The following is a 13,937-nucleotide window of genomic DNA, read 5'->3' on the forward strand; positions in this document are numbered from 1 at the left end:
GAACTGTTCGATCTTAAATAACGTTCTTTCACTTTGCTGAGTGCACACAGGTCTATCAGTTGACATTCTAAACATAGGACAACTGCTTATAGCAGCTATGTTGCATGATAGGGTAGAATATCTAATGAATCACACAAACAGGTGCATGAGAAGACAAGCATGTACAAGTAATGGCAGGTGCATCACACCATGGTGGAAGGAAAAGACAACTAAAGTCACCTCTCAATTTCACTTACGTGTCTGTAATATCAGGGTTCTTTTTAACAATTGTCATTTTTTCCTGATTTTACTTAAGCTCCAGCTAAGTTGGAGATGAATTAATTAACTGAGAAAACATTTTAAAAGAATTAGGCTACTGACTCCTTGTGTGATATTTTACAAAATTGTTGGCTTTCCATCAAAACAATCAAACATGCAAGCAGCACTCACACTTCTCCAGGCAGTGAAGTCGCTCTTCTGCCAAAACTCCAAGAGGGAGTATGGATTTTATTTTGAAACATGACAACGTTAAATGTATACGTCATTCCAGCGGCAAATTAATACAACAGACAAAATGTGCTGGGAGCATTGGCGACACAATATCTAATATCACAAGCAAGGTTTCGCCCTTTGAATTAAAATGATGTACTGATCCATTCTGCATTCGCTGGGGAATATGAGTGCCTGGGAATTCGACAAGCCTGACAGTGTGCTTCATTTTTATAAAAAAGAGATTAATAAAGTAGGCCTATACCACGTACACATATACGGGAATCCATATATCCCCAAAATTTAATCATACGGCTTGCATCCTCACAACTTCAGAGTTTTGAATGCAGAATTACCTTTGTGCTGTACTCTTCACCAACTCCTTCTGTGCGCGCAATACTCAAAGAACCGCCTATAACAATAACATCACGCAGACAGCACGCTCGCTGTCGCTGTCAGTAGCGATTAAGTGTGATCAACCGCTGATGTTTAAGGCGCTCTTGAAGCGTAATCTAAAAACTGCACGTGCTAAGTCAACCCACTGCCTAGTTGACTGAATGCACTTATCACAAGACAAATAAAGATTCGAAAATGTAGTGTGGAAAGACCTGGGCCTTCCTTTAGAACGGACACTAAAAACGGAACTAAGCGACCAACTTCTGCGAACCAGTGCAGAAGCTAATTATGACTTCTTTTTTTAAACAAGGTTAGTTTGTGTACGTTTTCAATATGGGCGTTTCACAATAGTGCGCCTCCAGGAGTTTGCAACGCGTTGACCAATCACAGTGCGCGAAATCTTTCGACCCAATGCGCGTTTGGAAAGGATCGACAGATTTCGAGCACTGTGATTGGTCAACTCTTTGCAAACTCTTGGAGGCGCACTATTGTGAATCGCCCGTATTCGTTATCCTATCGTCTGCAGTCAAGCGTTTTGAAGACCTACTCCTCAAAACATCCATCAAATGACTTCTATACAACACGGAAGACCCCGGCTTGCGAAAAGTGAACTCTGAGTGTCTGGAGTCGGACTGGGAATTGCAGGTGACAAATAAGAACTCGGCTAAATTTGGTCGTCGTTCCCCGTCGTCGGCGGCGCAGATCAGATCAATGAATACAAGCTAATGCACAAACCGGACTCTAGGTGTTACACCCATTGGGTAACTCCCAAGTGACGGTTGACCTAATTTTGTGTGACGTTTAGCTAGACCAGTAAGTATACCTAAAAGCTTTCTTATGATTATCATTCACTTACCACTATGACAGGAAGAACATCGTGGGTGCAATGCACTAATTTATTTATGTCTCAAGAACAGGACACTTCAAAAAGATCTTATAGATCTTATTGCATTTTAAAAGAAGTTTTTAAGTAACTATTTTTAGAATAGAAATAAACCACTTCGATTCGACCCTAAAACTCAATCCACTGGACAAATCAACCGCTCCATCTCTCATCAGTTGAACTACCAGGTTGCATTACTACGTTGTTCAATTTTTGTATATTAAATTAGTGAGCTTCCCCAAGGACTCATAAAATCATAGAGCGGAATTTTCTCTTAACATTCCGAGACCTTTGTATCCTCAGAGAGCTGCTCTGGTGACTCCTGTATACTCTAGGTGAACATGTTCTCATTGGGTTTGGATACTCGTAAACCAAGAAAAAAAGGTTTCAATTACTGTATCGAAGATCTTCAGTTTGTAATGCACTACAATCAAACAGTTCTTCGGTCAAGGCAAAACGCAACACAAGTCTCCAATCCAGCATCGTCGACTAAAGACATGTTAATCCTTGGAAACACGAACAAGACCTCGAGGAAGACACGACAACTTTGCTGTGTCATTACGGGATGGTTCACTTGTTACTTTGTTACATATTAACTGCGAAAATGACTGTTTTGATCAAAAATAAAGAACGACAGAAACCAACTTCGTACTAATCATTGTTTGACATTTTCCCGAAGCCGAATATACCCTCCGCCTACATCAAAAATATAAAGAAAGCACTCAAAATATGAGGAACGTAGATTTAGACGGCCCTAGACTTCGCTCTACACGGACACCTACTCATTTCTAATTTAAAACAACAGGAATGCAAAGCAGACAGTGTGTGAAATGATTACTCTTTCCTTGCCTGTTGGCTGAAAAAAAAAATCTTGAACATGTTCTTTAACAAGCCTCTCGGTGTAATGCAGCTTGTAAAAGGCATCTAACAAAATGTCAGGATCAGCGAAAATTTGAAATTCATGTGAACATTAAAGAACTACCAGAGAGAAAGGTCATTCATATAAGCTAGACGTCTCCAACCCAAATGTTATTGCCCAAATGTCAGGATTTTTTCGAGAAATAATAAACATTTTCCGAGAGATGTATGAGCCAGTATAATTTCCTTGATTTATTCTGATGTTTTGTCATTGACCTGAGACGTTGAATTACTTCATTACAGTGTTGTCAGTGACCTCTTCCAAAAAAAAAAAACAGTTAAGTTTGACCAATGCAAGACATTTCCACCACATTTTTTCATTATCCATCACAAGCAAATAGATGTTTCGCATAGAAATTTTCAGTAAATATTTACCAGTTGTTTATTACGGTACAGACTGGCAGTCGATTATGCTGATTAACACTATAGGAAAATAATCCAAAGACGGGGAGTACTTTAGAGAGAATGTCAGCATGCAGGGAATGCACTGCCAAGATAATGCTCTGTGTCATGAAATATTCATGCATTTTCCCACGCGCTGCTCTACAGTTCCTTTAAAGAGAAATCTACATTTCCAGAAGACTGCTGGAATGGATTAGAAGAATTTTTGAGTAGGCCTATTTGAGTAGTTATAACACAAAACAAACTGTGACAGAGTAGAACACCTGTAACCGTCTTTTCCGATTAGAGCATTATCTCATTTCATATTTGCAAGTTAATTTCAGTTTTATGAAATGCAGATTGACTCACCGTTTTCCCTGCGAGAAAGCCAACAACCACTATCGTAAGAGGCAACGCCGAGCGTCTGACCAGATTCATACTGGAGGACTCTTCACTTCAACCCGACCGTGAACAAGCCACTTGTCACGTAACGTGATAGCAGTCAAGACTTCCACGCCGTCAAGGTCCACAGCTGAAAGCTGAAATCTTCAGTTGGCCTACTATAGTTTAGCGAACGGTAGATTGGACAAAAACTGCAGGCTGATGAGCGGACTAAGTCGTCGCTCATTCACGATGAGAGTATTGTCGAAGACTGCAATCTGTAATTGGTCGCTCCACAGTATGTATGCGACGGCTCGAATACAGTACAACGTCAAAGATTCTGGAGTTGTTACTGCTCCCTCTCAAAAACAAAAGCTTTGATGCCTGCTGTCAAGAAGACCAATTGAATTTCAACAGATGTCTCTTCTGATGTCACAAATGAAATACTCTCTAGAGAACGTACCAAGATTGGAGCCTACAACATGGACATACTTGAAGTTCCAATACAGTCACTCACATCGTACTTGTTGCGTACAGGTGCACACCAGATTTACCTCCACTTGCAGAAAAATAATAACTTTCAGCGTGTTTCGTCAAACATATGCACAGATATGTCGATCAACCATTTCATTCGTGTTCAGATCATAGGGTAAGAATCAATCCGGCAATGCAGCTTACCCAAAGCCTGCATGATGCAAACTTCTCCCCTTTCAAATGCGAACAGGTGTATTTTTGTCCAGGAAGCGGTGAAATCTAAAGAGCGACTCCCTCTGCATTTGGTTTAAAGGCCACTGGGCTACGCTCGACGCACCACAAGATCAGGAGTGGAAGCGCTGGACTTTGTCGACGTTGTCACAGGTGCAACCACACACCAATGATTGGTGCATGGAGTGACCCACGGGCAAATGCACTGGAGATGTCGAAGTTCCCTCCACAACAGCCCATGGGCACAATCCGCTCTATCGTCTTTGCGCAAGCTGATTAGACTCTCCTCCAGGCGTTATTTGGTCAACGACAGGCAGTCCCCCGTGTTGAAGCACCGCGGTCGTCGGCAGCACGGGGGGGGGGTCAGGGATGGTTGTGATACCAATGCGTGGTGTCTCAGCTCAGGCCATGCATAGAATGTCTTCATAACATTTCGATCTATAAAAGTAAGAGAGAAACACAAACCTCTGATAATCGAAAAATATTTCAGCATGGCGATATATAGTATTGCTAAGAATCAGATCTGTTTTGTACACTAGGCACCTAGCTGCGCCGCAACGCTGTGGCTTGATATACCTCCAGGAGTTTCAATTGTAGCTAGAATTCCTGTTACATTCACTAGTTCGGCTATTACACAGCTGCAGCTATGAATGGGCCGTGCACTTACGTAGAATAAAGGTGACGAGAGGTTAAGAAAGAAAAATACTTTTCACGAACTGTGGGAAACATCAACAACAGAATTGGAGTGATGCTGCGTAATCTGAAGGGCAGCCACGTGCGGGGAGTTGCTATTGGTCGAGGGTTAACTCACGGCATGACTGGCGGCCAGTCTTGCGCGGTGAAAGATCGTGGTTTCGTGGGGCTGAATTGCATCTGACGAGAGCTTCCACTGGCTGTTTTGTCGCCTTTACGGAAATATATGCGCCTGAGCGCGTGTGCGGATGCTGAAAGACAAACCGTACAGTTGCAGTTCTGATTGCATAGTTGAAGAGTGATCACGTTACCTGTTTGATTAAAGAATCTTGGCGCAGGCTTGTAATTATGTCACTACACATTCATTCGTTCAGTGCATACTCTTTTTCCTCAAGCTCATTTTAAAGGTTACCTTGTTAATTTTTCTTGAGACAGAATGCAAGACTACACCGAATCAGATTTTGAAATCTGTCAGATTTGTGAGTCTGCCTGTTACAATCCAGTATAGCTAAATTGGAGCCAATTGAAATTACTCTCATTTATTTGGTTTCATTTCACAAAACATCTCTCCTGCCTTTATCTGTCGCCCACTGTGCTAACAATAATGTACTCCCAGTCAATCTTCTATCATTGGATGGTCTCCGAGCAAACCCCCCCCCCGCAAAAAATGCAACGCCAATGAAACAATGTTAATCGATTGACAGCACAGTCCGCAAGTCTTGTGCTGACCTTGTTTCCATGTCAAACTAGTTTTTTTTAAGTCATGCTTTTTCTTTCTGGGTCTCCCCCTTATTTCTTTTTTTTTTCTAACAGGTTGCTGTTCACAATGTATTATTCAAAAAAAAAATTCCATAGTATTTTCTTTTCTAGGTATCAAACCAATTGACTATTGACCGCAACGGCATCGTTACAAATATACCGTCTGATGCACGGCCATCTTGAGGAGATCCCAGTGTATTCTATTTTCTCGTCTAATCCCGTTATTTCTCACAGCTAAAAATATAGCCAAAGGCAGAGAAGCAGGAAGAGGCACCACGTACACTGTCACTGAAATTGGGAAGGATGTTGCTCAAATATTCTAACCCAGTTTACTCTATTCTGCCAGATGGCTGACACGATTCTTTTATATTGATGTTAGAAAAAAGTAAGGACATATTGTTGTAATACCTTGAATGGAAAACATTTTCATTAGTGCAAAGGCAACAAATATAGATTGCCTGGGTAGAGAAGAGCTTAGAGTGTGTTTCAGCGGAAAAATTAATTAAAACTTGAAGTCGCTAGGAAAAATCAATGATTCATTAATCCATTCGCACACTTTTTTAATTTTTGGCTCACTGAATGTTTAAGTAATTTTGATGAAGCGGAAAAGCACATCCTACGTATATCGTTCTTTGACGCCGTTTGACGTGGACTGTAACATGAGACTAGGTAAACAGACGTGTGTCCAATACTTCATATAAATACACAGCCGAAATACCCCGTTATATGAATATCCCGTGTTAAATCGCACCTGGTTGACCCTTTTGGAAACACATGGCCTAGATATGACAAAGTACAGATAAAATGCACAGTCTCCAACGACTATGTCGGATTTTTTCTCTCAAACTGCGGGTAAGATACTCTTAACCAACTTAATCCCAAAAAATCGACGTACCAGGCAATATAGAATCAATCTTACTTCTCATAATTCGAAATACCATAGTATTCCAGATTCTCATTGCACCATATGATCTGCACAGTAGAAGTTTTTAACGATGGAAATGGTACCTGTGTGCGTTATGCACGCACAATTTTGAATCAGGTTTTGAGCAATACGCGACGATTACTGGCTACTGTAGTAACAAAAATATCAACAGGTTTAATGTTGTTAGATAAATACTCATTAACCCCAGTTTAGACAGGGGTATCTGAAATGAAATCAATCTGTCAAATTAATTGCATTCACGGGGTTAAGCGATGTTTCAGTGAATGCCATTACAAATTCAGAAATGCTAACGCAACTCGTTAACGCGTGAACGAAATTATTGATTAACGATTCGCCCGAATATAACACCTTTTAAAACGCCAGTGAGTTGATGATACGGGATGATAAATATATTCATGCTCCTTTTACGGTCACAAATGCAATAACCTGAAACTTTGTTCGTTTGGAACAAGCTATTAGATATTTACATAGAATCTTAATCATTCTCAATCAGTTCATGACGCTTGTCCTGTACGAAATTACGTATTTCGTCAAGAGATATTGGTGTGAAAAACTTAAAGCAAGAGGCGTCGCTGTTGCCACCTCGACAAAGAGTACATCCTCATCAATTAGACCGAGCCGGCCCGGCTGCGGCAGCTCCATGGTGCGATAGTATACCACAGGGACGCGGGCAAAGACGTATGGGGCACCGCGTGAAAATTGATGAGGCGGAATTGTCTCCGAGTCTGGCAGGAAATGAACAACACCCGTCTCGCAAACTTCATCTACATCAACACTTGCGGAATTAATTAGTGGCCTATATCGATGTGTATTGACTTTGTACGTGGCCCCTTTGCATTGCCAGATCAGCTGCCAAACTGCACGTGAAATGTTGCAACACATTCGCGCTACTTACCGCTACAAATTTCAAAAAAGAAGAAAAGTGTGTTTCATTGATTAGATTAGATTTCGATCAAATAAATATATATGTATATATTTCTGTAAAATAAAGCAGCCATGCTGTTTAAAATGCTCGTTTTATATGTGAATAAAAACTAAAGAAATACGGTAGATTCAAGAAATCTGATCTAAGGACAACGATAGGAAGGAAATGATTAGGAACTTGGCCGAGTCAATTTCTTTCAATAATGCTAGGGTGGCACAGACACGGACGCTGACATCCGCGATCTCTTGAGACTTGACTTCGGCTTATAAATTGACTTTCTAAGCACATTCTGATAAAAAAATCAGGATATACGGAGACGAATAACGATCACAGAAAAAGTCTGAACCCAATTATTGTTGGAGGGCATTTACCCCAACTGCCGCAATTCCACTGCCGTGACAAATTCTCCAAAGGTCTTGAAACAAACTTACAAATTGTTTGCAGAGGTGCTTGGTTTCTTGGACCCCCTTTCCGAGTTTCTATCAATTTTTGATCCTCCTGGAACTGTGTTTACACTTTGGCGAACTAATATTGACCAGGCTGACACTCTCTTCGGTTCCAGGTTATATTTCACTGGTATCTGGGCCGATTTTGACAACAAATCCTAATCACACCGGCTTAATCTTTCATCAGGGCTAAAGGGGGGGGGTGAAGGTGTAGTTACACTTTCGGGTCATTCTAGTAAAGTAAGCCAACATTTTTATCACAACTCGAAGGCCCAAGCGCCATTCCCGTTTATAAGTTCGTGTTGTGATTTGTTCAAGAACACCGAAGTTGCTTTAACTTTCCTTAGCACTCTAACAAGCTATAGCCAAAGATAATTCTCTCTTCTAAGTTGAAGCAGAATTAATCTTGTTACCCGAACAAAGGGGTAAATACATAATGTATGAATGAATAGCTTGATAGGAAAGATATGACAGGATAATAATTCTGTCCAAAAAAAAAAAAACAGAGAAAGATGTTGCTGGGTTGAAAAGATGAAACACAAGGCCATCTTTTAACTAGGCAAGAACTATTTATACTATTTTACAACTGGATGCTTATTTGTATCGTCTGCAGACAGGAGAAGAGACACAATTTAAGGAAGAACTGGGGTCAAGGAATGAAGACTCACTAAAATCGGAGATGGAGGATGGTGTAACGAGTGTCCGTAATCTAACAAGCCATGAGGCATGACGGGAACGGGTAAACGGTAAGGTGCTCTGTCCCCAAACTTTACCCAAAAAATAACCACACAAAATTAATACGGACCATTCACAATAGTGCGCCACCAAATGTTTGCAACACGTTAGCCAATCATAACGCGTAAAATTTGTCTACCCTTTCTAAACGCGCATTGGGTCTACAAATTTTATGCCTGTGATAGGCCAACGCATTGCAAACTCTTGGTGGCACACTATTGAGAAACGGCCATATTATTCCTTGTTGATGGATTGCAATGTGGGCAATGACGCCATCTTGAATTACATCTTGAAATGTGCCACTTGTACAAGTGCGGAAAATATCCATACACAAGCAAATTGTGGAGGGATATACTGGAAAGTCGGGGTGAAAGAAAGTTTGCCTTAAATTTTCCGAATAAAATTTTTTAAAAACTCTACAGTAGTTTCTCACCTTCCACTGAATACAGATTTTGGCACGTGTATCTTCAATTCATGCTCAATAAAAAAATCCCAATCAAACACCATCGGAGCATCTAAACAGGCAAACTCAAGGGAGACATATGTGGTCTAAGTGAAATACACAAGTCAGGTCACCAGGCATGCATACTTAAAATTATGTCAACATATGAAACTAGGATAGGTTACAAAAGGCATTGCGCGTGTTCAAAAGAAAGCATTTTGATGCAAAGGGACCCGTACGGAAGCATTCTCCTGTCAAGGAAGAAGGGACGAAGTAAAAAAAACCTTGATAATGAAAATGGAGAAGTGTACACGTCAGCCAAAGAGACAAATGACGGAGGCTGGCATTCAGTCAGACGCACAGCGGATATTTCATCTATTGATTGTGATTCCAACAGACATTCAACAATATTACTTCTCGGCAAGGAAGCTAGAATGACAGTTATATCTCAGAACAAGGATTGAGAAGGAGGGGATGAGTGTGTTTAAGCGCACGCACGTACGGGGGCTATTTTGAGGACTTTTTTCTCATAATGAATGGCATTGACACTGCTAAGAGATGATAGAATCGGATTATTTCGGGCAAAGCGGATGTGACTAGAAAAAAAACCCGGTTTCCTAGGGATGCCCCTAGCTATAAGCTTGGGATTGACATCGATGAAGCATAGAAAAGTCACAGATGAACGAATAAAGTGTGTAATCAACACAATAAGAAACGTCATTACAGATGTTAAAACTACATTATTACATGAAGGAACCAGTTAAGACCAGAAACGAGTCCTCCAAGTCTTGTAGGATATCATGAACGTATATCTCATTCAGATCTTTTAGGACGGTCTAGATCACTACAGAACCCCAGGAAATGGAAAAGCAACTGCGATTGAATTTCTCATTACACCGAAAATTACCACTAAAAATAGATCTTCTGCTGGAGAATTACTACATGACGCATGCATGGCACGACTATTGGATTAGCAATCACTGCGTAATACGGCCAAGGCTACATCAGTTACTGTGCAAAGCTTACACCGAGCCCAATACAATTGTGGTTTTCCGCTATGATACTACTCTTCATATAAAAAAAATATATTACATAAAATTGATCCCGACATTTCTGGGAATATTTTTGTAATTGGCTTTTTTTAATGAATAAATGGAATGAATTTTGAACTACATAATTTGAACGGAGCTATATTCTGTAATAACATTTCGTTTCTCTAACAAAGAGCAGTTTTGCTGTTCATCCATCGTTTATCCTGTGAAAATAAAGGCACCGCTCACAGACCAATCGGTCACAAGACCACCATTACTCTTACCCTGTGATCGTATGGTGAAATTATTATCCTGGTATAGATGGTTAATATTTCTAAATTTGCTTCGTTTAAGAAAGTCTGTTTCTGTTACTGAAGAACCATTCATTCTGGAGCGAACTGGATAACATTTATTGCGTGGGATTCTGGGTGCACTGTGAAGACGAGGGACACATTCAATACTAACTAAACCACACTGACGGAAATGAAACATTCCAGATAAGATTAAACCATACAAACTTGTGGCGACTAATCAATTTACTACAATTGCACCTGCTGAATTAACTTTGCACCACGACAGAGGTATCTACTGAGCAAGTATTTGTGTTAGAAAAGCCTACATAGAAATAAGTCAACGATGAAGTAGCAAGTGAGGACAGAATATAGTTTCAATTTTCTTTGAGATTTTGCAAATAACGTCTCGGAAGGAAGAGATAACGCAAGAATTGAACATTAAGCTTCTTTCATATGAAATCTGCGCGTTTCATCCAGATTTACTGAAACAGTTTACGCATAAGTCCAACTGATAAAGTAGACAGCTAGTACGCTTACCTCCCAAATCCCAACAAGTGGAGTTGTATTTGTTTGAAGTAATTGCATGCTTACATAGACAAAGCCAAACAGTATTTGTGGAAAATTGCCATCGTCACAAATGAACCCCGATCAACGGATTGCTGACACTTTTCCACGCCTTTGTGGACTTTCTGTAATGCAATGTTGTTCCGTGTGTAGACATTATCAGAAGTGTACTTGCTACAAGTATAACTTGTGAAGTAGAAAGTGCTGAGGTTCCGCAACTAGGTTGAAGTGCAACCTCAATTGAATTCGCTCATTTGATACAATCTCTCAGAATCGTGCCCACGCATAACAGCATGAGTACGCCCGGAAGAAAAAGGCGTGTATAAATTTGAATGACACAGTTGCTCCATTTACGTCAGAATTCCGGTAGTCTTTGCCTCCATGTATGTTGCTTGCAGGTACTCTGATAAAGGTCTGCTGACTAACCATCACACTATCTTCGAAATTCTTTTACTAAAAGATTCCTGCGCATTGGTTATTAGGTGAGACCTTTAAATGTCACGATGCTTTGACGGATCAAGTAACTCCGGCACATGGTTCTACCATTCTTTAGAACGACTCCAATATGTACAACTAGAAAAATAGAAAAAACCTACAGCAGTATTTATGCACAAAAATTAGTTCAATCTATTTTCACATTTGCAAATATTTTCCCCTAAAATAACATAGCAATCGGCCAAAGTGGGAGGAAAAGTATTGTCTACGGTGCATAATCACAATTGACGGATAAACAATAATAAACTGCTTTGTAAAGTAAAATAGCGAAAAACTAAATAACGATCACCTGAAAATATCGTTACTGAAGCCAAACATAATTATGGTTATCCCCAAAAGATGTGCATATCCGTGACGAAAATAACGAGGATATATCAAAGCCAATAAGTAACCTTCTTGTAGAAACTCTCGTAATATAAAATATGACGTTGCTGCACGAGACTTTCCTCCATACGGTGTATCCGTGGTTTATTCGCTAAGAAAATAGCAGGCCGTGATTTGATAGTAGCTTTAATCAGATTCACGGAGATTACAGGATTGAAGGAGTTCAGTCTCCTATCCCCCGATCCCGTAGGACCTGGGTCCAGGTGGACCGAGGCGGGTTATTCCGCCCAGCTTGTCGTTTCAGTTCGCCGACTAGGAGGCATCAGCGGTAGGTTAATTGGTTGGTGGTTTGCCCAGCGCAGCAGGTGCTATGCCGTTGATATAATTAAAACAATGCAAGCCAAGGGACGGGTTTTTCAACCATGCGTATTCATTTCCGTCCGGTTACCATCCCAAACAATATCTCTATCCCATAGACGAATACGTTTGAAGGAAAGCAGAGTTGTTGTGATAATGCGTTATTTGAAAAGGCATTTTTGTTTGTTTTAATTCTCAATTACCAATCCACTTCATATAAATTATTTATCGGATGTAAACTTAAACGACTCCTGCACACAAACAAATCAAACACAAAAAGCGCCTGGATTATAGAAAACTGAACGTTAAGACAGGGAAATATTTATGGATAACAAAGACGACAAATACCCGCAGAGGGACTTGTCGTAGGGCACACATTAAAACTATATGGGTCAAATTGACCCAGTATTGAAATCCAAATTTGGTAAATCCATTGATGTGTGAAAAAATAACATGTTTTTCGGGTCAAATGGTATCTTTATAAGTCATTTTTGTCCCTGAAAAGGATCGAACCAATTTTGAACCCAGATTCCCGGTTAATTTGGCATCGGGTTTTGAAGTCTTCTTTTCTAGGCCAGAGGAATTTAAATGACGGAGGCAGACGAGAAACGGGCATTTCATTCGTGTTTATATATATGGACGGAATGGGGAGTATCCTGTCTGTATTTTTGTAATTACTATAAAGCTTCACAACATGATTAACGATTGCATTACTGCAGGTATTTTGTTAGATCAATTCACCATCATCAACGGTTCTCTTTATATTGTCTTTCCAAGGAATAAAAGCACGCTTCCCAAGACGGCTACACTACATGAGACAAGGTGACTTACAAACTCCTAGCAGAAGATTGTCCCTCTTGCTTGTTCTTCTGCAAAAGCTGATGCACTCTGTCTTCCCTGCCTCAAATACCAATCTTAAGCCCTAATCCCCCAACCTCATTCCAGCCCTTCCTAGCGTCGTGACAAAACAGACAGTATACTGACTGCCACAGAACGGAAAGAAAAACATCACATAGAGGCTGACGCAGGGCCAGTTAGCTTAGATGTCGTCAGGCAAATCCAACAGCCCAGTTACTGCCCCACCAAGAATTAGTGTTGGTCCTTCTCGCAAATTTTCCATGGAAAAAGTCCTGTGATACAACAAACGAAGGGTTGAGAGACAACGATGACTGACACGAACAAAGGGATTGTCTTGTTGATATATAGATAGGAAGGGTATAGATATTCCGTAACCTTTTATCCTGTGACCTTAAATCCCTTGGATGCCACTTGTTCTGTCCTAAAACCTAATAAGATTAAACTTAAACGAGCACATAAACAAACAATCGTAAATCTAATTTGGAATTTCGAAATTTACACATATTACGGTACTTATCCCAATCAATTTAAGGCAGAACACAAACAGCTGAAAGCCTTACATGAAATATACAAAAGGAAAATATAATTATTGAAGCAAAAATCAATATAATTTCTTGATTCTTGAGGCATACATTTTCAAAGCTTGAAATCAGCATCGCACCGACCAAACATACTTCTTTATACCCGTAGCTGTTTCAGGGTTTATTTACTGTCTTTGTCTCCTTACAAGGGTCTGAATCTACCCAGGAATATAACCCCGTTTGCCCTGGGAACGTCCAGAAGGGCACACGTTTTGTATGATAAGTCAAACATTTTTCAGAGGGATTCATCCTCCAAATTAAATCATAAACCATACTCTGCCTGAAAACAACGCCTGTCAGCGCGTGTTCAATTATTTCGAGTTGCCCCAGGGCAAATTTCACTCTACTTGATTCGC

The 13,937-nt window shown here is 40.3% G+C and overlaps 1 protein-coding gene across 7 annotated transcripts in view; it reads right to left on the reverse strand.

Moving 5' to 3' along the window:
- LOC110973392 (secretin receptor-like) overlaps positions 1–13,937 on the reverse strand; it is a 78,439-nt gene that overhangs the window by 44,995 nt on the left and 19,507 nt on the right. For 6 of the 7 annotated variants that reach the window (XM_087148026.1, XM_087148024.1, XM_087148029.1 and 3 more), the window contains exon 3: positions 3,416–4,570. In XM_087148026.1, coding sequence (XP_087004152.1) covers positions 3,416–3,484 — 69 coding nt within the window. In that variant the 5' untranslated portion in view covers positions 3,485–4,570. Of the gene's footprint in view, positions 1–3,415; positions 4,571–4,799; positions 4,816–13,937 lie in introns of those variants that run through there. The other variant, XM_087148028.1, reaches the window with a different exon arrangement.

This window comes from Acanthaster planci, linkage group LG17 (assembly GCF_054643075.1).
Source record: "Acanthaster planci isolate LZ-2023a linkage group LG17, COTS_SCS, whole genome shotgun sequence".
NCBI classification, from domain to species: domain Eukaryota; kingdom Metazoa; phylum Echinodermata; class Asteroidea; order Valvatida; family Acanthasteridae; genus Acanthaster; species Acanthaster planci.